This window comes from Caenorhabditis briggsae, assembly GCF_000004555.2.
Source record: "Caenorhabditis briggsae complete genome, chrII, whole genome shotgun sequence".
Taxonomy (NCBI): Eukaryota; Metazoa; Nematoda; class Chromadorea; order Rhabditida; family Rhabditidae; genus Caenorhabditis; species Caenorhabditis briggsae.
The window spans coordinates 3,616,720-3,641,686 of record NC_013486.2 but is presented as its reverse complement, the minus strand read 5'-3'; the positions used below and the strand labels follow the sequence as shown (position 1 = coordinate 3,641,686).

Genomic DNA, 24,967 nt, shown 5'->3' with positions numbered 1-24,967 from the left:
TTGGAAGAGAGCAAAAAGAGCAAAAATACTAATTCCTGTCGTTTGTCTTTCGGACAAAAAAGAGACAAAGCAAGGAGGATTGGAATCGAAATTTTTTTTTTGAAATTTCCCTTTTTTCCTTTTCCCCATTAACACCACCCAAAAATGGGGGAAATTTCAAAGAGATTTTGGTGTGTGTTCGGATTCTGAATCTACTTTTATGACATGGAAGACGTCGTCTAATGGGATCCTTCCGATGGGATTGGAATAAGGAGAAGGAGAAGAAGAAATATGGGGAGAATAAGAATAAGAAGGAGAAGAAGGAAGCTTCAGTTACAGATAAAGAAAGTGCAGTTTGGAGGAAAATGGGGATGGATAGGATATCATGTTTCAGAAGAAGGAGAGCATCTCTCAGTGACACAAGAACATGTCATGTATCGGATAGCAAGAAGAAGGAGAAGAAGAAGAACTTTGGTAAGTTTCGAGTTTTTTGTTTGGTCTTCTCCTATCATTCAGATTTATTCTGGTTTTAGGGGAGAGGAGTTTGAAAGAGAAAAATGAAAAAAAAGGATGAAAAGATCAGAGTCCATGGAACAAGATATACAGACACACAGAAGGACAAAGTAATTTTCCAGATAGAAACCCAGAATAAAAAAGTCCAGAAGTTTAGGAAGTCATGAAGCCAGGTATTAGACAACCCAAGAGAGAAGGTTTTCAATTATTCAACGTTTGAAAATTCAAGATTTTTTGATATTGGTACAATCTCTTTTTTGAAGTTTTGGAAATTCTGAACTTTTCAGATTCTTGGTATTTTTTGAAATTCTGATATTTGGAATTTTCGAAAATTACAAAAGTTTCTGGGTTTTTCTGGGTTTTTCTTTTTTTTTTCTAAGTTTCTCATTCCCTGTAATGCCTGGAAAGAATCTCAAAATCCCAGAATCTCAAAACTTCTGAATCTCAAATTTTCAAAATCTCAAAATTTCAGAATCTCAGAATCCCAGAATCTCAAAACTTCTGAATGTCAAAATTTCAGAATCTCAAAATCTCAGAATCTTAGAATCTCAGAATCTTAGAATCTTAGAATCTCAGACTCTTCTAACTTCAAAATCTTAGAATCTCAGACTCTTCTAACTTCAAAATCTTAGAATCTCAGAATCTCAGAATCTCAGAATCTCAGAATCTCAGAATCTCAGAATCTCAGAATCTCAGAATCTCAGAATCTCAGAATCTCAGAATCTCATAATCTCAGAATCTCAGAATCTCAGAATCTCAGAATCTCAGAATTTCAGAATCTCAGAATCTCAGGAGTAAGAATTCTCGAACATGCGAGGCTCAGATTCTTACAAATTTTCCTCTGAAGTTTTGGAATTCTGAAATTTTCAAACTCATGAATTTTTCGATTTTTTAAATTTTTTATTGAATTTCTGATTTTTGGATTTCTTTTTGAATTTTTTGAATTTTCAGCATCTTCCGGAAATTTTGAACTATCCAGATTTTCTGGAACCCCAAAATTTCAGATTCTCAGAACTTCAGAACCTCGAATTCTCGGAATATCAGAATCTCATAATCTCAGAATCTCAGAATCTCAGAATCTCAGAATCTCAGAATCTCAGAATCTTAGAATCTTAGAATCTCAGAATCTCAGAATCTCAGAGTCTCAGAATCTCAGAATCTCAGAATCTCAGAATCTCAGAATCTCAGAATCTCAGAATCTCAGAATCTTAGAATCTCAGAATCTCAGAATCTCAGAATCACAGAATCTCAGAATCCCAAAACCTCAAACTTGTTAATTTCAAACATTCAGAATATCAGAATTTCCAGTAAATTGAGAAGAAGTGAAAACGAGAACCTTTAGAAAAATATCAAAAATCGTATTTTTAATCACACAAAAAAAAACAAAGGAACACCTGCATTTGTTTTTTCCAAAATGATTTTTTCCAGCATTTTTTTTTCAATCCACTTTCAAATTAAAATTTTCACTTACCTTTGTTTTCAGAAGCACCTTTTTCGGATGAATATCCCCGGCCATAGTATTTTCTTTTTCTAGAACAACTGCAACTTTGAATGACATCTCAAAAGAAAGAGAACAAAAAATGGAAGAAGAATAAAGAGTATTATTTTTTTTTTTCATAACGACCCCAAAAAACCAGAAGGAAATAACATATTTGGATCTTATATAGGGAAAAACGAGAGTAGAAAATTGGTGTAGTCAAAAAAATATGTTTTTCTATGTTGGCTTTATGGGTTACCCAGGGAAACCAAAGATGAGCCATAGAAAAACATATAAATCTACAGTGATCTTTTATGAGAGATGAAATTGAGCGTGATGTATAAAGACGGGAAATTTGGAAAGATTATGGACTAGTCCATAGAGCAAAGATACATGAAATATGAAGAGAATGTGAAATTTGTGTTCTCGAAATTCTGGAATTCCAGAATTCGGAATTCATTTAGAAAATTTCTTTTCAAAAAATGAAGAAAAACAGTGTTCAAATCGTAGAAATAAGAAAAAAATTCAGAACATCTAAAAATAAACTCACGATCTTGAAAATTTTGAAATTTTGAACTTTGAAATTTTAGACGTTCAGAATATCAAAGTTTCTTAATTTCGAGATCTCATAATCTCAGAGTTTCAGGATCTCAGAATTTCAGAATCTAAGAATCTCAAAATTTCAGAATCTCACGGATTCATTGGATTTGAGGAATTCAGAAATTTGGAAATTCAGAAATTCGGAGATTTCAGAATCTTAGAATTTCAGAATCTCAGAATCTCAGAATCTCAGAATCTCAGAATCTCAGAATCTCAGAATCTCAGAATCTCAGAATCTCAGAATCTCAGAATCTCAGAATCTCAGAATCTCAGAATCTCAGAATCTCAGAATCTCAGAATCTCAGAATCTCGGAATCTCAGAATCTCAGAATCTCAGAAGCTCAGAAACTCAGAATCTCAGAATCTCAGAATCTCAGAATCTCAGAATCTCAGAAGCTCAGAAGCTCAGAATCTCAGAATCTCAGAGTCTCAGAATCTCAGAATCTCAGAATCTCAAAATCTCAGAATCTCAGAATCTCAGAATCTCAGAATCTCAGAATCTCAGAATCTCAGAATCTCAGAATTTCAGAATCTCAGAATCTCAGAATCTCAAAATCTCAGAATCTCAGAATCTCAGAATCTCAGAATCTCAGAATCTCAGAATCTCAAAATCTCAGAATCTCAGAGTCTCAGAATCTCAGAATCTCAGAATCTCAGAATCTCAGAATCTCAGAATCTCAGAATCTCAGAATCTCAGAATCTCAGAATCTCAGAATCTCAGAATCTCAGAATTTCAGTATCTCAGAATCTCAGAATCTCAGAATCTCAGAATCTCAGAATCTCAGAGTCTCAGAATCTCAGAATCTCAGAATCTCAAAATCTCAGAATCTCAGAGTCTCAGAATCTCAGAATCTCAGAATCTCAAAATCTCAGAATCTCAGAGTCTCAGAATCTCAGAATCTCAGAATCTCAAAATCTCAGAATCTCAGAATCTCAGAATCTCAGAATCTCAGAATCTCAGAATCTCAGAATCTCAGAATCTCAGAATCTCAGAATTTCAGTATCTCAGAATCTCAGAATCTCAAAATCTCAGAATCTCAGAATCTCAGAGTCTCAGAATCTCAGAATCTCAGAATCTCAAAATCTCAGAATCTCAGAGTCTCAGAATCTCAGAATCTCAGAATCTCAAAATCTCAGAATCTCAGAGTCTCAGAATCTCAGAATCTCAGAATCTCAGAATCTCAAAATCCCAAAATCTCAGAATCTCAGAATCTCAGAAACTCAGAATCTCAGAAACTCAGAATCTCAGAATCTCACGGTTTCATTAGATTAGAAAATTTTGTACTTTTTTCAGATTTCGAAGCGCATGGAGTTTTCAAAGTTTTTTTAAAAGTGAAAATCAAGTTTCAAGCTTCAAAATTAGTATAATCATTCAAAATTAGTATAATCATTCAAAATTAGTATAATCATTCAAAATTAGTATAATCACCAAGTTTGGTTAAAGATTAGTATATACTACGGTGATCCTAAAAACTGCTTCAAAATGGGTCAAACCTAGTCATGTTCACAGGTGATTCGCATGTTTTATTGAGTTCGCAAACGGATCCGTTTGGTCATGATTCACAATCGGATCGGATACGGAGCTCGCGAACGGACAGGATACGGATCAACCCGAATAATGTACTGCTATTTACTGAAAACGGTTCGCAAACGGTAAACTGCAAGTTTGATTAAATTTGGAGCAAAATTGACCAAGTTACGGTGGTTTTCATTTTTAGCTTTACAAAATACGAAATCACGGAACACCAGAAACCTAACATTCGAAATCTCAGCAATCTAGAATTTCGAAATGTTTCAATTTTATAGAACCAAATCAGCCTAATCTAAAAATTCTGCACAAGTTGTTGATTTCTAAGGAATCCTGAGAAGTTTATGAAACAAGAAAAGAGACAATGCACAAAGAAGAAAAAATGGGGAATAAGAAAGTGTTTGGTTTGAAAGAAAGAAAGAAAATGATTGGTATATTTCTTGAGACACTTGAAAGAAGAAAAAAGGAAAAGAAAGAATAGGAAGACAGCGATTAGAAGGTGTTAGAAGTGTATTCAGAGAAGAGCAAGAAACAGAAAAAAGAGATTAAGAAAGTTTCAGGAGACGTTACAACCTGAGGAACGAAAGAAATGGGGAAAGTTGGCGGCTCCGAAAGAAGCCTAGGAAAATTGAATTGGAAATCCCGAAAGGTTGTAATTGAGTGGAATCTCGGAGGGGGAGAAAAATGGGAAGAAGAAGAAGAAAAAGAAGTGAATTGGAAAATGGGTAGGTTAACCTCGTCTTCTTTAGAAAATTCACTAGAAGGAATGTGCATCAGAACTGGAAATAAGAGAAAGGAAGAAGAGTGTTCACTCTAGAAGAAAATTCAGAATTCAAAAGAAATTGCAGAAAAAATTCATTAATTAGATATTCAGGAGTGTGGAGTTCGTTTGTCAAGTTTCCCATCAGTTTGAAATTTTCGTAGGGTGTAAAACAGACCTAGATCGAAAACTTTGCATTTACAAAATTTTTCGAAACTTGCTAGTTTTTGAGGTATTTGCCGATTTCTAAAAGACATCTGGTTTTTCCCGTTATCAGTAAAAAAACGAGCCAAAAAGAAAGTGTCTTTCAGGAATCGGCAAAAAAAAATTCTTTGAATGCAAAGTTCAAATCTAGGTCTGTTTCACACCTTCCCAAATTTTAAAAGGGATTGGAAACTTGACAGCTGAGCTCCAGACTTCTGAAAACGGTCGAAATGGTCAAAAATCCACTGAAACCGAACTAATCCGGAATTCAGAATTCCGTTCCGCACAAAAAAGATCCTGAAATTTCCAGAAACATCTTTATTTGTCCAGCGCAGTAATAATTTAATTCTCCAGTGGTGTTAAAAATCTTCAGTTTCAGCAGCGTTCCACTCAGCTCATTTCAAGTATACCGTATTTTTTCTTACATAAGCCCATCCAAACCGTCAACTTTGAGCTCATTTATCTCGGTTCCTGTCGAAGGTATCAAAAAACAATCAACTGATAAAATGTTAATAATAATATCACCAATATTTTATCAGTTTGCAAGTTTTTGATATCACTTGTGGAAATCGAGATAATTGAGCTCAAAGATGATGATTTGGGTGGGCTTCTATTAGAGGAAATATGCTACTCACACTTGTTTGAACCATATATTAGACAGTTTCAAACTAGCAATTCTCCAATAAAATCCATTATTTCAATTCCTTGAAAATTCTTCAGGTCAATCTACAACTTACCTCTCTCCTCTGCGGACTTGCCATTTCGGCAGGTTTGAAAAACGCAAGTAGTGCAGGATCCATGTTAGCAGAATATTTGAAAATCGGCAGAGACAAATGGCAATGAGCGTCGAAAAAAATTATTTGGAGCTCTCTCCAATGATAATGGAATAAAGTGTTTCAAGAGGCATGGAGCATCTCAAATATTAAATGGAAAAGAAGAAGAAGAAGAAGAAGAAAAGATTGAAGTGTGAAAAAAAAGAAGAGTTTTCTATGAAAATCAAAGATGAAAATTCCTTTTTCGAAAACTATGTTCTTGAAGAAGAGAAGAAGCCTAGACAGGAAAAAGTACATCATTTACATAAGGAGAGCAGTCCATAAAACTGAATAGATGGGGAACGGGTTTTAAAATAGGAGAAATGGAATTTTATGGGAAAGTTCAATGAGTTCCCAGATCATAAAATTGGGTTTTAGGAGGGATTATAAAGGCCCTTTTAGTAGGGAGAGAGTGCTCAGAAGTCGAAAATTCAGAATCTAGGATTTCGAACTTCGGATATGAATCAGAAGATGTTTTAGAATTTTGTAATTTAAAAATCTCTGAATTTGAAAACTTCTGAACTTTGAATATTTCCGAATTCGAAACTCTCAGAATTCGAAATTCTGAGAATTTGAAAGTTTCGAAACTTTAAAAATCTTAGAATTTGAAAACCTCAGAAATTGAGGATTCTAGAATTTGAGAATCCTAGAATTTCAAGTTCTAGTAACTCGAAAACCTGGAATTTGAAAATCCTAGAACTTGAAAGTCTTAGAATTTCAAATTTTCAGAACTTAAAAGTCCTAGAACTTAAAAGTCCGAAAATCTCAAAACATTGAATTCATAGGACTAGAAAGTTTCAGAATGTTAGAACCTAAGAAATTTCAAATATCAGAATTTCAAAATGTCAGGTTTGGAAAATTTGAAAATCCTAGAATTTAAAAACTTCAGAATATGAAAAATTGAAAATTTGAAGTGTCCAGATTTTCAAATTTTGAAAATATTAGAATTTCAAAATTTCAGAACTCCAAAATTACAGAATTTTGAAATCTCAGAATTTGAAATTCTCAAAGTTTGAAATTCCTGGAACTCGGAAATCTGTGATTTTAGAAATTTTGGAACCAGTCCAGAAGATCCAGGAATCTTAGAATTACAAAATTTGATTTTTTTGTTGATAATATCAGAAAATTAGCAAGAATCTGAAATTGCAAAGCTACGGTGAGTTTCAGAAGTTTTTAGATCTTTAGAATAAAACTTCCGTATTTTCCTTCAATCCCAGCAGAAAAAGTTTTCGGTACCAAACAACAAAGTGCTATAAAAAGAATCCCTTGGAAAGGCAAAAACCAATTTTCAAAATGGAAGGAAACGTAACTTCAGAAGAGAGGACGACGTCTTCTTCTTCTTCCTTCATTCTTGAATTCATTCTTCCAACATCATCTGTGTCAAAAGGTTGAGCTGTGCGGCGACTCCTTGACAAAAGAAACACATAAAATGGCGAAGGAAGAAGACGTCAGTCCATTTTGAAAGAATCATGAAGAGAGAGAGATTCATGCGGATCATTTTTCAAATATTTTCGTTTTGGTTTTAGAGAAGTAAGCCTTTTGAAAAAAACCGGAAAGACAGAACCCTCTTCTGGTTCTAGAACTCCCATTCCAATCTGATTTATCACCCTTACCTCCTTCCGTTGTAGATTCACCATTGTTGATGGAGTACTTCTTCTTTTTTTTTTTAAGTAGTAGAAATAGAAGGAATGGATATCAACTTGTTCTTTTTCTTCTGGTGTTTTCGGGATGTTACACTCAATTCGATACAACAAGATTGTCACAGCAATCAATCGAAAAAGAGATTTACAAGTGATTGGAAGAGGGAGAGGAGCAGGAAATGAAGAGATAAATGAAAGATAGAGAGCTATGAAGATCAGTGGAAATCAGAAAGAAATCGAGCTACTTCTGGAGCTTTTAAAAGTACTCTGACACTTTTTTCAATTTCAGAAATTGGTTTTCAACTTTGAGCTTTATTTTTGCAGTATTTTTTCTGATAGAATACTAAACGTAAACTTTGAGCCGAATTATCTCGTTTCCTTTGAAAGTATCAAAATTTTGTCAACTAGTAAAATGTTGTTGATATTATGATAAACATTTTTTCTCCTACCTTCGAGTTTGAATCCTTAATTTCTTCCAGTATTACCCGTTATTGATATATTTGCTCCCTGTTTTTCTTTTTCTACCGGTTACATCTTTCTTGTGTCAAATATCTAAATTATCCCGTTTCCCCTCTCCTACTCAGATCGGCCTCGTGAGGGGCATTTTTTCTGAGTCTTTCATGTCCTGCCCTCTAATGTTTTATTACACCTGATCAATAAACAAATTAATTAAAATTTTATCTGTTGATACTTTTTTGATATCTTTTACAGGAATCGAGATAATTGAGCTCAAAGTTGACATTTTCTGGGCATTCTATTAGATGTTTATGTATTGTTTACTTTGAACTTTTTTCATAAGCCATTTTTAACTTCCTTTTTGCTGTTTCTTAAAATATTAGGTTGGCGGGAAAGTCTTTGTCACTCTGTTTGTTTAATCACTGTTCTCGTATATGGAGGCTGTGTATGATATCGACTTTAGTGAATAACAAGGTGATAAGAACCTTCCATATAAACAAGTCCCCATCTCCTTCCCTGCTCCTCATCTGTAATTGAAACGATATGTTTGTTCCCACTGCTATTCACATCAGACATGTTTTGATTTACCTCTTCCTATCTCACACCACGATGAAGGATTCGGAAACTTTCTTGAAGAATGTGTACAACACACATGCCCCTCACTACAATACTATTCGCAATTGGTTCCATCGTTTCGAAAAAGATGACTTCTCGCTCGATGAAAAGGATCGCTCTGGGAAACCCCGTGAGTTGGATTTGGACAAGCTGAAGCACGCATTGCAATCGGATCCATTTCAATCTAGCCGTGAACTAGCTGTCACATTCGGAGTTCACCATAGCACAGTCCTTGAAGGTTTGAAGTCTCTTGGAATGAGAAAACTTTTTGGTCGATTCATACCTCATCACCTGACTCAAGCCAACCTTGACCGCCGAGTCGACGATTCGATTACTCTTCTCACTCTCCACGCGGGCGATCGATGGCTGGACCGGCTAATAACCGGAGATGAGAAGTGGGTCTTCTACGATAATCACCACAGGAAATCCCAGTGGGTTGGAGAAGGAGAGAGCCCACAGGATGTCCCCAAACCCGACCTTCATCCGAAAAAAGTTATGCTCTCTGTGTGGTGGGGAGTGGACGGCCCCATCTACTGGGAACTTCTGCCCGAGGGCAAAACAATAACTGGAGACCTCTACACTACTCAACTACGAAACCTCAAGAAAGCAGTCGACCGTTCGGCCCTGAAAGACAAGAAAGTGTACTATCAACATGATAACGCTCGCCCACATGTTTCGAAACAAGTGAAGCAGGAGCTGATGGGATATGGATGGAATGTTCTCCCTCACCCCCCGTATTCTCCTGATCTTGCTCCTTCCGACTATTGGTTATTTGGCGATATGACACGTGCCTTCGAAGGAAGAAGCTTCAATTCCCGTGGAGCGGTCGAAGCGGCACTCAAACAATACTTTGCCTCACGCCCGGCTGGATTCTACCGCAATGGAATCCATAAATTGAGGGAACGTTGGAGACATGTTGTTGATAATGATGGACAATATAATTAATTATTCGGTTATTTTTTCTTTGAGAAATAAACTATTGAAAAAGTGACAAAGACTTTCCCGCCAACCTAATACAATTTTCAAAATTATCATTTTTAAAAAACTTGGAATTCTAACACTTACAGTTTTCCGATCCATCATGCCCACTTCGTCCAACACCATTCGTACTGATGATCTGGAAAAAATTGAAGAAAAATATGTTTTTAGATTTTTAGAAAATTCAATTTATAAGTTAAAAAATTTTGGGATTTCAAAAAATTTTTGGTTTCTCAAAAAATCTGAAATTTCAAAGTTTTTGGGGTTTTAATATATATTTTCTAAAGAGTTTTTCGATTTTCTGAAATTCGAGCAGTTTTGGTAAATTGAGGGAATTTGGAATTTTTTGAAAATGCTGAATTTTAAGATTTTCAGAAATTTTGAATTTCCATATTTTCTTTGAAAAATCAATGGACCAACTGGATCGGTTATGAAAACCTTCGACTTTATAAATTGCGAAAAAAAACTCCATTGTTTCAAGTTTTAGATTTCCGAAACATCAGGTTTTCAGCAAATTTTTTTGGATTTTCCAGATTTCTGATTTAAAAAAAATATTTTCAAAGTTGAGCATAAACACTGTTAAGTTTGAGCTCAATATCAAAAATGTGCCAACTGATAAAATGTTTGTGATATTATGATAAGTAAATTATCAGTTGACAACTTTTTGATATCTGTGGAGGGAGCCGAGATAAATTGACTCAAAGTTTAATGTCAGGGAGCGTCTACTACAGGTTTTAAGGTAGTTTAGAAAACAGACATGGTGATATTGAAAATTTTCAAAGCATTTTTTTGTCTAAAACTCTCCAAAAAAAACTGAAAACAAAAAGATAACCTTTCAAAAGAAGAGCAAAACAAAAATGTTAATTAAGAACAGGAAACAAGTTGGAACACAAGCATTTTTAAAAAACAGAGTCAACCTTTTTCAGAGATCTTTGAGGCTAGAATGTCCTAACTTTTAAAAAAAGCCCCCAACAATTCTTCATCTTAAGTAAAGAGCACAATTCAGTGATACGTGAAAAATGTCTAACTTGATGCAAAGTGGCAACTTTTATGTCTCCAAACCCACTAAAACCTTTTGCAGGAGCGCAAAAAAAGTGTTTCAGTTTAATTAAACAAAAGGGGAAAAGCTTTTTTCGCTGATGTCGTCCTCATCTGGTCCTGGTCTCAACTTTAATTCCAACTTTTGACAATGTCTCGGGTGTCAAACCCCTTTCCATTTTTTCCTATTTCTTGCCTTTCTTCTCATGTGTCAAAAATTGTGGAAAAACAGAAGAGAGGAGATTATCGGGCTTTCTTATTTTTGGGAGAATGGATCATTGAAGGAACGGAAAAGGAATAGAAAACACAACGAAACATATATGATGAGGAAGAAAAAGGAGAAGAGGAAGGAAGTAAATGTGTGGTGGTTACCTAGATGATTATAAAAGTTCTGAAGCTGGAAGTATTGGGAAGAACTGGAAAAATAATCATTTTTGTGATCTCTAGTTTTAAAATTGTGACAGCGAATGATAAAAACCACTCTAATAGAACGCCTTACAAGTTATCAACTTTGTGCGCATCTATCTCGATTTCTGTGAAGGATATCAAAAAATGGTCAACTGACAAAATATTGCTGATATTATGATAAAAATTTTATTAGTTGACCATTTTTTGATATCTTTTACAGGATAGAAACTGTCTGTTCGAATGTCTCTCACACAACTGAATGCTTTAAATTTCATCTTTTGGAATCCTGGATACAAAAGTTTGGTTTTCCGATTATGGTTGGCGAATTTTGAAATATTTATTAGTTTCTGATTTGAGTAGAGTTTTGAAATCAAAATTCCTGAAATTCAGACGGAACCTGTAACCTTAAAACCCTCTGATTGCAGAATTCAAAATATTTGTAGGTGAAGAATCCAAGACCACGAGGATATAGGTTACGGATATAGGTTTTAGAATCCGCAAAGTTTAGAGTTCACAAATCTCAAAATCAGTGAAATTCAAAAACACAGAATTACATAATCTGCATAATTCAGAATCCTAACATTTTGAAATTCGCGGAATTCGGAACCCGCAAATTCCGAGAAATTCAAAATGTCAGAATTTTAAAATGTCAGAATTTGAAAATGTCAGAATTTGAAAATCCAAGAATATAAGAATTCAAGAATCCAAGAATCCAAGAATCCAAGAATCCAAGAATCCAAGAATTCAAGTATCCAAGAAACCAAGAATCCAAGAATCCAAGGATCCAAGAATCCAAGAATCCAAGAATCCAAGAATCCAAGAATCCAAGAATCCAAGAATCCAAGAATCCAAGAATCCAATAATCCAAGAATCCAAGAATCCAAGAATCCAAGAATCCGAGAATCCAAGAATCCAAGAATCCATGAACTTCTAAATCGTAGAAGTTCAGATTCCGGAACCTTGAATCCCAGAATTCGTTATTTTTCCCCCTTACCGTTTCCGTCCATATCTCGAAAATCCGCGTTCGATGGTCCGGTCAGACGACGACATTGATGTGTCATCCTCGTGGATGGAGAGATAATCCATCTGGAAAAAAAAGATATAGAGAATCAGAGAAAAAGAATCTGGGCGGGGTTTCTTTTTTATGTTTTTGAAAGGAACTACAGATTTCAGTGATCAAAAATTCACATTTTTAGAATATTCGGGTCTTCAAAATCTCAAAAAAAAGTTTTTTTTAACGTGTGACTTTTATTTCAGGAGGTCTTGAAATTTACGAAACTTTCCAAAAAATAAAGAGGACCAAGTGATATTGGGTTACAAGTTGAAAAAAGGAAACGCCGTTTTTTTTTCTGGAAATCGAGAATCGAAAAGCACGAAAAAAGAGCACAAAGTTTAGTGTGTGGAAGGATAAAAACACAATGTGCATAGCAGAAAAATCAGAGAATGTCATTTTTATTGTTATGGGGTGACATAATAATAATATGAGAAAATGGAACTTCAGCTGACTGACTGAGAGGGTCTGGTTGATTGTGTAAAATGTGAATTTTTTAATAAAAAGGGAATATTGATTTGATAACCACAAAAAAGGACTATTTTCAAAAGTTCAAAAACCGAGCAGAAATTTTTGATGTTCAATTGTTTTAATTGGATTTTTGAAAACCGGGGAATCATATTTTTACTGAAATTCTTAAAACTTCAGAATCGAAAGAAAAAATTTCTGGAATGTAACAACTAATTTTCAGAGTTTTGAATTCCAGAATTTCCAGAATTAAGTTAGCGTAAACTTTGAGCTCAATTATCTCGATTCTTATAAGAGATATAAAAAATTTGTAAACTGATAAAATGTTAGTGATACTATGATACATATTTTATAAGTTGTCAAAATTTTGATATCTTTTACAGGAATCGAAATAATTGAGCTCAAAGTTGACGGTTCGGGTGGGATCCTATTATAATAGAGGAAATACGGTAATTTGATCTCTATGAAAAAGGAAACCACGAAATTCCAGAATATCAAAAAAACTCCGATATTTGAAAAAATGGAAAAAAGTGGGAATTCCTAAGTTCCGAAACAAAACCAAGAAAATCTTTACTTTTCTCGTCCAAATATTTGTCTGTAAATTTCTGACCCTCAAAAATCAAAATATTCCGAATTCGTCCAACACCGTCCACTTTGAGCTCAATTATCTCGATTCCTGTGAAACATATCAAAAATTTATCAACTGATAAATTGTTTATCATGAAATCACTAATATTTTATCAGTTAACAAATATTTTATATCTCTCATAGAAAATGAGATAATTAAGCTCGAAGTTGATGATTTGGTTCGGCTCATATTAGAGGAAATAGAATTTGTTCAACACTGTAAACTTTGTATAGGTATATCTCGTTTCCAGTTAAAGATATCAAAAATTTGCCAACTGACAAAATGTTTATCATAATGTCACCAATATTTTTTCAGCTGACAAAATTTTGATATCGTTTACAGGAATCGAGATAATTTAAGGTCAAAGTTGAAGGTTTGGGTGGGCTATTTCTAGAGGAAATACAGTAATTACGGAAATTCCAAATAAAAAAGTCCAGAAACTCAAAAAAAAATAGAGAAAAACATTCCGAATTTGTCCAATTTCTGGCCGAAAATTGAACAAAAACAGAGGTACAGCCAAAATTCAAATTTTCGAAATTCCAAAAAAAAGTTTATTCCCCAACTAACCGACGGCACCGGCTGAAACGAGACGTGCGACGAGCTGACTGTTCGAATCGGCGTCTCCTCGGTCTTCTTCGAATCCGCTCCTCCAACGTCTTCTGATATTTTACGCGTTTCCACGTCTTCTGACGTCTTCCGTTTTTCCGCCGCGGCAACGTCGTCTAAAGTGTTCCGTTCGTAGTCGGGTAGTGATTTCGATGACATTGAAGTAAAAGGGAATGAGTGTCAAAATGAAGGAAAATGAATGACAAAGAAGAAGAAAAGTTGAAGAAATTTAGATAAAAACAAGAGAATTGTTTGGTATAAGAGAAGAATCGAGATTTCAATTTCCTGAAAATCGAGCCCAACTTAATGAGAATCTGAGACGTCGTGTCGTTGTCAACAACGTCGTCAGAAAGAGGGGTGTCGAAAACAAAGGATATTGATTTTTGCAGCAAAAAACCAAAAAAAATTTGATGCCTAAAAATTTCAAATTGATGAGGCGTGCAGGACACCTCGAGCTCTCTTTGGAGTCTTCTTTCCTAGAGACCTCATCCGTTTGCTTTCCGAAGCTTTGATCCGAGAAGGGCGGTCGCTTTCCGGTACCCAATTAGACGGGCTTTCAAAACGACGACGCGTTTTTCTTCCTTGCACATCATCATTGTACTGCGAATCCTTCGAATTGGCAAAAAAAATGGGAGAAAAAATTCAGAAATTGGGGGATATTTGCATTCAGATCGACTTGTATAATGAGAGAAGGAAACAAGGATAAGTGGGTAAATAGTGAGGGGGTTGGAAAAGAATTGGGGATAAATTGAAACGCCTTCTTCTGAACCATTGATTTATTTTCCTTCAAGGAGAAGATTCGCCCACCAGAAAAAGGCGGAGAAACGGATTATAAAACAAAGTAGGTTCACACGCACACGATAACATAATCCAAATTTCAAAACTGAGAAACAATCTAGATTGTTGGGGAATTTCAGATTTGACATGTTGGGAAAGGGGTGGTTCGAGAAAACATAGAGTATTGGGACTCAATCCAGAGTTTGGGGGTGGCCGAAGTGACGACAGACGTCTTCACAACGACCCCTGATAATTCACAGATGCTCTGGCAAGAGCTCAGAATCGGGGTATCCCCTTAATGACAAGATTGGTACTACTCGACAAAAAGACAAAAAGAAAGAGCAAAAAATGAAATGATAAAAAAACAGAGAGTGGAGAAAAATCGGATTTGCTATAGAGAAAATTACCGGATAGGGTATAGAATCGCAGTTAAATAAGAAAAAAACAAAACGATGATAATGCTACAGAAAAAGGGGCCTGAATGAGGGGGGGGGGGGGGGGAAATGATGGGGTATGAATAAATAAAGCAATTTAGTTCTTCTTGGCGAGAATCAGGGTGTGTTGGTCGGAAATCGAAGCGCCGATGATGGAATGGTCTTCAAGATGAGCGGAGCTGATCTCTTCTGGCTTTCCAACCATCTGGAAACGAAAATATTATAAAGGTTTCAACAGATAACAAACTTATACCTTTTCGTCGTCATCCTTCAATCCAAGACCCAACTGTCCGGTGGTATCGAATCCCCATGCATATGCGGTTCCATCTTCGGACCAAGCAATAGAAGTAGCCAACTTGGCAGACACTCCGACGATCTTCGAGTCGAACTCGACTTGTTGAAGAGAGTCATAGAGCCAGTGCTGTTGATCGTCCTTTCCGGTCCAGTTTCCGAGTCCAAGCGCGTTGTCGGTGTTCTTGCCCATGGCGAAAACCTTTCCTTCGTTATCGAGAAGCACGACGTGTTGAACTCCTTCGATGTTGACAAATGTCTGCTCGGCTCCGAACGCCGGTGCTTCAGCAGGGAGGAAGACACGAAGCTCGCGGTTATCCTGACCGTCTTGTCCAACATCGGCCTCGTCGACTTTGATTCCAAGCTGTGCGTAGTTGTTGAGTCCGAAAGCGTAGTACTTCCCATCTTCTCCATGAACGATAGTCCAGAATCCACTGGCAAAGACGTTTTTCGCAACAACATCGTAGAACTTTCCTTTGTTCTTGAATCTCAATGGAACGACAAGATGGTCACCTGACTCGTCGCACATGAACTCTGAAAACGAGAAATAAGCTGGCAAACTCGTCAACAGAATATCTTACTAGATCGGATGGTTTTAGTACGGCTACTTCGTCCGAGTTGGCCCATCTCACCATCTCCGAAAGTGAGAATGCATCCCTTCTCGTCGAGCATCACGAGGTGATTCTCTCCAGCGGCGATTTTCACAATCTTGCGTTTCGCCTGATGAACAATGACGACAGGCTTCTCCTGCATCTTGTGGAGAAGTGGATGAACATCGACGTTTCCGTTGGAATTGCGAAGATTTCCCCAAGCGATCACGGATCCTTGATCAGTCAGTCCGGCGGTGAAAGAGGCGCCAGCAGCCAACATGATGATTTTTCCCTCCTCTTGAATCTCGTCTGAGAATGGGACCTTTGTGAATTCGTCGGTACTTCCCTCCATTTCAACTCCTTCCGCTGGAACGGTGCCCTTCTCGTTGATACCGCACATGAAGACTTGTCCTTCGGAAGTGAGGACAGCTGAGTGAACTCCACCGGCAACGACTTGAAGCATTTTCAGCCCTTCCTCTTCGAAGATGTCGACTTTACGTGGCTTTTTGGTTGTGGTACGTCCTGGATGTCCGAGCGCTTCTCCTTCTCCACATGACAATACACGATCTCCGATTACAGACGGCGCGAATTGCTGGTAGGTGAGCAGAGCTACTGCGAGCTTTGCTGAAACAAAATAGCTTCATAGTTAACTGATGTTGGTGAATGGAAGCATCTAGAAGCTACTAATACTAACCTTGTTTACGTCCTGGCGTCTTTGGCTCATTCAAAGTGGAGTTAACGGTGGTGTTAGCTGACTCGCTACCCTTACGTTTTCTTCCACGTTTTCCTGGTGTGACAGCGGTTTCTGCAACGGCTGTAGCCGAGGCGGATGACAACTTCTTGGGGCGGCCAGCTCGCCGTGGCGTTTTCGGTACATTGTCAACGATCGAATCGGTGGCCTCCGCTTCTAAGTCAGCAAGTTCTACTTGCTCAGCTACCTCTTCCTCGACGGGCGCTTTGGCTCTCGACGAGCTGGTTTCCGGTTGATCTTCTCTTGGAGTCTAGAATATTAATGAAAATTAGGGAGAGAGAAAAAAGAGATTCTTACCGCATCGTCTTGCTGTAAATCTTGCTCGGTGATTTTTTCGATTTCACGATCGTTTGGGACTTCAACCTCTGAGGTGTCCATTCTCTCGACAGAAGTCATTTACTGCAAGTAACAAAGTTGATTGATAGTAGCAGCGAAAAAGGTGGAAGTGGAGATGAAACGATGATAAGTAGGCGATGGCATGAGAAGTGTCGCGAGAATACTTCAGAGATAAAATGTCAAGAGAGAAAACATGATGAAAAAAGTAGGCAATATTCTTTCGCGAAAATCGAGAAGAAAAATTGACTTTTATCAACGAAACAACAACAAGAAAGGCAATTTTCGTCGATGGGCGGGATCTAATTCAAAAATTGCAAGGTGCCGCACGGCTTTCCGCCATGACGCCGCATGCTTCTCGGTTTTCCTAGATTTTTTGTCGACGAAAGTTTTCATAAAGTTTCGTTCATAATATTGTTACGAAACCCCCTTTTAGGCATAAAAAATACATAAAACGGCATAAAACTATTCTCTAGAATGAAATACGTCATCGTCGGCGGAGGAATCGCCGGTGTTTCATGCGCAAATGAGATTATCGGCTTGGAAAGATGTCCCAAACTGGAAGTCGTGTTGGTTTCAGGGTCAAGCTCTGTGAAGTCAGTTGAGAATTACCGGAAAGTGAGTGGAAACGGTTCCAGAAGATTAGAAGAATGTTTGACGCCTTTTAGATCGGCCAGTACGGAGAGAAGTTTGATGTGAAAGAGGCAGATTCTTCTGAGATTTTTCCGGATAAACGGTTCAAATTTTTACATGCCACAGTTACAAATTGGGATGCCCAGAAGAAACAAATCACACTGCAAAACGGAGAAACGCTGAAATACGATAAACTCTGCATTGCGACAGGTTCCAGACCGAAACTTCAAGACGAGCTAGGTTCCGATTCGAGATTTCTGTTCTTGAGAGATACACAAAGCGCAAGAGAGCTACAAAATCAACTAGGCAATGCTAAGCATCTTCTGATCGTTGGCAACGGAGGCATCGCTACTGAGCTAATCTATGAGCTCAAAAACGTCTTCGTGACGTGGCTGGTGAGAGACGCGTGGATTTGTGCTTCGTTTTTTCCAGACGACGTTGAGAAATTTGTCGAGGATCGTTTGTTAACAGGCAGATCGGGTGGAAAGAAGCACGACGGCGTACAGAAGCATCTTCAATATTCCACGTCATCTATGAATGCTGAGAAGAGTTCTGAGAAACTCCAAGGACCAGCGCTAGGACCGGATTGGTGCTCTGGCATTGATTTTGGCGTGGAAGCTTCTGGAAATTCTGGGAAACGATCAGTAAAAATTCTGCGTAATTCTGTCATTGGGAACATTGAAACATCTGAAGAGCTCGTTGTGGAATATCTTGATAGGAGTACTGGGGTATTTGATCTATAAAAAAATCGATTTTTCATAAACTTCAAGCATTTTAAGGTTAAAAATTCGCTGAAACCGGATCTGATCATTTGGGCGGGAGGAGTCGTGGCAAATTCGGAAGTTTGGAGGGAGGAGCGATCGCTAGAAACTGCTCATAATGGTGGAATAGCTGTCAACGATGCTTGTGAAACTTCGATTCCCGATGTCTATGGCTGTGGAGATGTCTCGATGCTAACTCTTCCTGAATCCTCTCTTTGGAAACAACGGCAACTCTGGACACAAGCGCGTCAGTTGGGAGAAGTATGTGGTCGAGCGATGGCAGCAGGCGCTGAGGAGGCTCGAATGCAGAATATGTACTTTGAGCTCTTCTCACACTGCACAACGTTTTTCGGTCTGAAGGTGACAAATTTTATTTCCGAACACACAAAGAGAGAAAAATATATTTAATACAGGTTGGGAAAATGTGTAGGAATAAGCGGTTAACGAAAACGAAAATTGTAAATGAGACCACAAATACAGAGGTCGATAAATAGGGGGGAAGTGGAAAAGAAGGAAGGGGCGTATACGAAAATTCTCGGATAGATGGGGGGATAAAACAAAGAGGTGCCGAATGTAGAGTCGAATGCGTTGGATTGAGAAGAGGTGGGAATGACGAATCAGTTGGTTCTTCCTTCGACTGAAAAATTACAAGCATTAGCTTAGTTCTAGAGCTGAGAATTGTTAAACTCACTGTAAGTGGCTCCATCAACCTTTTCTGGAAGCTCCGTGATGCTGATGTCGAAGCGGTCCTGGACACTGTTGAGAACCTTGGCGTCGTTCTCGTCCGAAACGAATGTGATGGCCAATCCCTTGGTTCCGAAACGTCCAGCACGAGCGACTCTGTGAAGGTAGGAGTCCGAATCTTCTGGCATGTCGTAGTTGAAGACGATGTTGACACGCTCAATATCCATTCCACGTCCGAACAAATCGGTGGCGACAAGGATTCTCTTCTGGAAGTCCTTGAACGCTTGATATCTGGAGAGGCGCTCCTCCTGGGCCATTTGCCGGTGAATGGCGATCGATGGGAAGTTCTGCTCGGTGAGAAGCTGGTGAAGAGCTTCGCAGCGCTTCACAGCCTTGACGAAAATGACGACTTGGTTGAACTCCAGGATATCAAGAAGATTCAGCAGCTTGCGATTCTTTTCGGCTTCCTTCAGCTTGACGTAATGTTGTTGAAGTCCGTGGAGTGTGAGCTTGGCTTCGTCGTCGACGTAGACCTCCATTGGCTGAAATAGAATAAACTAAGATGCAAACTCTCTCCGAAGAGTCAATAGGGAGTCAGGAAACGGTTTTTGTGTAGCAGTACATGTGTCTCGTTCTCAGCACCCTAATCGCTTTCAGCTTTGCTGACGCGTGCCAGCAGCCTCCCCAGAGGACGATGGCTTCTGCGTTGCGAGAGGCCGGTCAAGATGAAATCTGAAATCCGAGAAATCAAGCTACGGACTTCGAAATTCTTACGACCAACCAAGTCCTGGCCATCTCTTCCGCTTCACGGAACACACATAACTAGCAATTTGTTTTGGTACAGTTTTTCGTTTTCAAAAAATGGGGTGCATGGTTGTTCCGAAGACTCGGGATCATGATCAGAGATAAAGCGTACGTCTTGCATGAATCGCTTGCAAACAGCACGGAGCTCCTTTGGCAAGGTGGCGGAGAACATCATCACTTGCTTCTGTTGTGGAGTCATCTTGACGATTTCTTGAACGTCACGGCGCATATCTGAAATGAAAAACTGTTTAAACTTGGCCCACATACTCAGTTTCCTACCGGCATCTCCGATCATCTTGTCGCATTCGTCGAGAATGAAGTACTTGACCTTGTCAAGCTTCAGCTTTCCAGAACGAGCCAAAGCGAGCATCCTTCCTGGAGTTCCGACGACAATGTGTGGGCAGTCATTGGCGAGACGCTCCTCATCTTTCTTGATGGCCATTCCTCCGAAGAAGACGGCAACCTTGACTCCCGGGAGATACTTGCTGAAGCGCTCGTACTCCTTGGAGATCTGGAAGGCCAGTTCGCGAGTGTGGCACATGCACACAACGGAGACCTAAAAATGAGGGTTAATACTTATTCCACCTGTTGCTATAGTTACCTCGCCATCGACTGGTTCGAGCTGCTGAAGAGTGGTGATGACGAAAACAGCAGTCTTCCCCATTCCAGACTTGGCTTGACAAACAACGTCCATGCCGAGAATGGCTTGAGGAATGCACTCGTGTTGCACCTCCGATGGATGCTCGAAACCGCAGTCTCCGATGGCGCGGAGAATTTCCGGCTTCAGAAGGAAATCGCGGAATCCGGACGAGTGGATCGAGGCATACGTTCCCTTGGTTTTCTTGGAATCGCCTCCGCCGACCTCTTGCTTGTCCTGGATCTCCTCCTGCTCTTCCTCGTAGTCAAGAAGTTGTTCGTCTTCCATTCTGAAAAATGAGGAAGTTTGGTAAAAGGGGTTTAGGATTTTCGAAGAAGTGCCTATTTCATCGATATTTCTCGCGAAAAATCAATGAGAATGACAGGGGAACGGTGTTAAATAAAGTAAACGAAAATCTCATTCGAAAATGAGCACAAGAAGAAGAATTGGTTAGTGCATCGAACTGCCAAGCAACTGAGGAGGCGCACGATTCGAATGCTTTGTGAACCGCAACGCGCACGCGACGCATTCGAAAATACACGCTCGGGTCTCGCGACGATCACCCTCCAAAAATGCGCGCGCGTTCGAAAAATAATTTTGGCTGTCAGGAAGATGACGTATGCAGGCCTGAAGAATTACGGTGACGTCAACGCAAACAGAAGAGCAAAAATCGATAAAATTTGATTCTTCGAAAAAATTATGAACTTCAGGTAGTCTTTCTTGGCGACTACAAACCAGAACGGCAGCAAGCTGGCGCATGGAAAGTTGTTTTGAGGTACAAAAAAATTTAAAAAATATCAGAATATCGAAAAAAAAAATTTTCAGAGGTACCGAAGAAGACAAGCTCGTCCGATGCGTGGTTGTGAACAATGTGATCGTCGGAGCGCTTCTAATCGGTGAAACTGAGATGGAGGAAACACTGGAGAATCTCATTCTGAACAAGACGGATTTAGAAGGAATTGCAGACACATTCCTGGAGCCCGGAGTCGATCTCGATGACTATTTTGATTGAAAATTTACAATTTGTTTGCGAATCCTATCAGTTTCGTTCAAATAAAACCAGTTTGTTGTTGTATAACATGTTATCGTTGTATGCATCGAGTCTCTCTCTGCGTCTCCCGTAAAAGACACAAAACGTGGAATAAATACACTACTCCAGCCAAACAACTGGCTCTTTTCCTGCTATTCTCTATGCGTTGGGACATTGTAACATTCTCGTTAGGCTATGGAATTGATTCGCATTCTATAGATTCAGGTGGATAAACCATAATTGAAAAACGATATCACAAAGTTTAGACATTCAACACTTTCAAAATATAAATTTCCCTGATTGCCAAGAAGAAATTCTAGTTGTGAACGACGCTTCAGAAGATGTGGGATCCGGTGGAAGCGCTCTGAATGCACTGATTAGAACTGCCGAACGTCTGTGCTATCGGAATAAGTTTACAGTGTTGACTGAAGCCGTTTTGCAAGATGTAAATGTGCTGATTGTACTTGTGGTGAGTTTGTTTTTGCCATTTTCAGAATTCCAGAGTTTCAGTTTATTTCAGAGCGATCCACGTGCAATTCTGAATTCCGACGGTTTTTCTAGCGGTGGAAATGGGTATATCTTTAACACATATCTATCGAATTCAATTAAAAATGCTGCAAAAATAGCAGAGAAAGCTCGACAAAAAGGTGTATGGATAATTGGAAGTGATGCGAGCTGGGATCTGGTGCCTGAGGTGATGTTCGATCTTCCAGAAGATTCAATAAGTGGATTTAGCTTTGCTGGAGAAAAATCAGTGTTTAGTGAGCATGGATGGTGTAGAACTGATAAGAATGGGAAGCTGGTTGGGATGGAATTTGATGGAGAAGTCTCAGGAACTTCTCAGTTTTTGGAAAAATCGGTGATTTTGGGATTCATCTATCTACCTCCACAAATTGCTACGTCATTTTTGAGCCTTTATTCTGAATATCCAGTTGCAGCAACCACCTATCTAGGGATTGATTCTAATGTGACACCGTTGAAAGTAAGAATCGTATTGGATAATCTAGAACCCCTTCTAAATTTCAGTTATCAATTTTCTTCGACTTCATGCTTGCCACGTGTACCAGCGAGCCAGAATTCGTTTCCAATCAGTTGGGTGTCCGTGGGAAAGTTTCAGAAAATATCAAAGATCGAACGAAAGCCAGAAAACAGATTTATAAGAAACTAAGAAGTTATAAAGGAAGAGTCGGTGGGTTGAAATCAGGAAACATCTCTAAAAATTTGCTCAGAAAAGTTCTAGAAGTTCTCGACATCACCAATTTTAAGTACAAGGAATTCCCGGAGAGCCCTCAGAGCTATACAAGCCTTATAGATGAGATGCATGAGAGCCTTGAATCAAGAACGGATTCAGATGTGGAACGATGTCTCAGAAGTATCTTAAGCCTTCAGGGGGTTGATTCTATCGTTGGAATCTTTAGTTTCCTTCGGGAACAAATTCTAAAATTTGATGAAAAAAATCAACTCCAAATAATTTTCACGGCTTCCCTGGCGCTTTCTCTGGCTTCTAATGGAAAAGGTGGTTTGCGAAATGGTCCAGCAAAAAATGCAGTTTTCGAAAATCTGAGTCTAAATGAGATTTTCGATGAGATTCTGAAGAATTGGCTATCAGATCCGAGTAAGATGATTCGAGCGGCTAGGCATTTAGAGACTGCTGGACAGAAAGTTATTCATCGAATGGTGGATGATTTGTGTAGCTCGGTATGTGTCTTTACATATATTTTTGAAGCTGAAAATGATTTCCAGAGAACAATAAAGCTGGAAAAATCCAATAACCCAAAACTGCTTTCTGCCTTGGTTACTGCTCCAGTTCGAATCGATTTCTTTGGAGGCTGGCTGGATACACCGCCCATATTTTTTGGCTTCTCTGAAAATGCCGCAGTAGTTAATATGGCTGTACAGTTGGATGGAAAAAACCCCATACGCTGCCACATCACCAAAAGCACCTCTCCTGTTATCGAACTCTGTCAGGATGGCTCTACAATTCTAATCGAATCCGACAAGGATCTTCTCCATATGCACGATAAGCCTTCTGAAACTGGAGCTCTTGTCTCTGCATGCATCGTTTCTCTGGGCTTCCACTCTCTCGCTGAGTTTTTTGAAATCTTGCAATGCACTGGACTTCGGATAGAAACAAGGTCAGAATTGCCACATGGATCTGGTTTGGGCACTTCTTCGATTCTAGCGTGCACAATTTTGAAAGCGATTTGTGCATTGGGGAAAGTTTCAGAGGAGCAGTTTTCGCTGGAAGATCAAATTGTGCATACGGTAGGTTGTTCTGGTGGTACCAAACACGTTACAGAATTTCCAGGTACTTCGAGTCGAGCAAATCATGACTACCGGAGGCGGATGGCAAGATCAATGCGGAGCAATGTACGGGGGACTCAAAAAGTGTTTCTATCAAGAAGGAAATGGGATTCGTCACCAGACAATTCATCTGAATCCTGCTATCAAAAATCTTCTAGAAGAACGTCTTCTTCTTGTTTATACCGGAAAGACTCGTCTAGCCAAAAATCTTCTACAGGAAGTGATTCGAAATTTTTTTACATGCATCGACACAAAAAGGAAGTTACGAGATATGGCGGAAACTGTGGATGACTTTAGTGAACGGATTGAGAAAGGATATGTGTCAGTGGAGTTATTGAGGAAGTATCATGAGACGAAAAAGTTTATGACCAGATTTGAACCGGCGATTGTCACAGAGCTCTTGGAGACGTTACAGAGGTAAAAACTCAGAATTCCGGACCGCCCGATTCACTCGGTCTGCAACATTGCGTCACGGTGATTGCACGCGCAACGCATACCGAGCGCCCGAAATCAAAACTGTAAGCCTTTTTTTCAGAAAATCCATGATCGACGTTGGCTGGGCTGCTGGAGCCGGTGGCGGAGGCTTCCTGTACTTATGGCTCTGTGATCAATATTCTCCAGAATATGTCAAAAATTTCCTAAAATCCCAACCCCAATTTTCTAGTATGACTTGTCATCGAATAACGATTCCACTGGTACCGCCTGTCACTTTGGAACTAAATTGAGAAATTCAGAGTAATAAATATTTTCCGCTCCCCTTCTTATTTCCTTCTCACATGCCTATTATATGACACCTACCTACAGATTTACGATCTGTCCCTCTCTCTTTTTCACCGAGAGAGAAACAGAAACAGTATCACAATACAGATATCCGTTTTATCATATTCGCGAATGTTTACAAACGACCGCGCGGGCTAAATGACCCTGAAGATAATTTCAAGGTTGTCTTGTCAAAATTTCGAAAAGTTTTCCTTGTTGTTGTCCTTATTATCACACCCCACACTCTCCCACAGAACATTTCCGAACTGCAAATTAATTTTTGATCTACAGAAAAAAAAGTTTGGCGCGATCACAATTGCAGGTGTAAAACCATAATTTCAGAATTTTTTATCTGATTTTGTGGAGTTCCAAGATGATTCAAATAATTCTTTAAAAATTAATTAGTGGTTATAGATTC

General features: G+C 38.7%; 6 protein-coding genes across 6 annotated transcripts; 4 read left to right on the top strand and 2 right to left on the bottom strand.

The window, feature by feature from the left end:
* Positions 1-221: 221 nt before the first annotated feature.
* CBG00688 lies at positions 222-3,842 on the top strand (the record flags this gene model as incomplete). The annotated part of the gene is made up of 4 exons (XM_002630218.1): positions 222-453; positions 1,141-1,286; positions 1,497-1,764; positions 2,593-3,842. 4 exons carry the CDS (start codon positions 222-224, stop codon positions 3,840-3,842), a joined length of 1,896 nt encoding a protein of 631 aa, XP_002630264.1.
* Positions 3,843-15,069: 11,227 nt separating this feature from the next.
* Cbr-ran-3 lies at positions 15,070-17,000 on the bottom strand (the record flags this gene model as incomplete). Its single annotated transcript, XM_002630219.2, has 5 exons — positions 15,070-15,177; positions 15,226-15,797; positions 15,845-16,477; positions 16,548-16,854; positions 16,902-17,000. 5 exons carry the CDS (start codon positions 16,998-17,000, stop codon positions 15,070-15,072), a joined length of 1,719 nt encoding a protein of 572 aa, XP_002630265.2.
* A 414-nt stretch (positions 17,001-17,414) lies between these two features.
* Positions 17,415-18,874, top strand: CBG00693 (the record flags this gene model as incomplete). Its single annotated transcript, XM_045241912.1, has 4 exons — positions 17,415-17,555; positions 17,606-18,298; positions 18,350-18,675; positions 18,826-18,874. 4 exons carry the CDS (start codon positions 17,415-17,417, stop codon positions 18,872-18,874), a joined length of 1,209 nt encoding a protein of 402 aa, XP_045091600.1.
* Positions 18,875-18,948: 74 nt separating this feature from the next.
* Cbr-hel-1 lies at positions 18,949-20,744 on the bottom strand (the record flags this gene model as incomplete). Its single annotated transcript, XM_002630221.1, has 5 exons — positions 18,949-18,968; positions 19,023-19,557; positions 19,932-20,050; positions 20,099-20,375; positions 20,421-20,744. 5 exons carry the CDS (start codon positions 20,742-20,744, stop codon positions 18,949-18,951), a joined length of 1,275 nt encoding a protein of 424 aa, XP_002630267.1.
* A 284-nt stretch (positions 20,745-21,028) lies between these two features.
* On the top strand, positions 21,029-21,468 carry CBG00695 (the record flags this gene model as incomplete). The annotated part of the gene is made up of 3 exons (XM_045241910.1): positions 21,029-21,073; positions 21,167-21,231; positions 21,282-21,468. The coding sequence occupies 3 exons, from the start codon at positions 21,029-21,031 to the stop codon at positions 21,466-21,468; spliced, it is 297 nt and encodes a 98-aa protein (XP_045091599.1).
* A 179-nt stretch (positions 21,469-21,647) lies between these two features.
* Positions 21,648-24,515, top strand: CBG25497 (the record flags this gene model as incomplete). Its single annotated transcript, XM_045241909.1, has 7 exons — positions 21,648-21,711; positions 21,753-21,955; positions 22,007-22,468; positions 22,513-23,184; positions 23,230-23,751; positions 23,795-24,207; positions 24,326-24,515. 7 exons carry the CDS (start codon positions 21,648-21,650, stop codon positions 24,513-24,515), a joined length of 2,526 nt encoding a protein of 841 aa, XP_045097940.1.
* Positions 24,516-24,967: the final 452 nt, after the last annotated feature.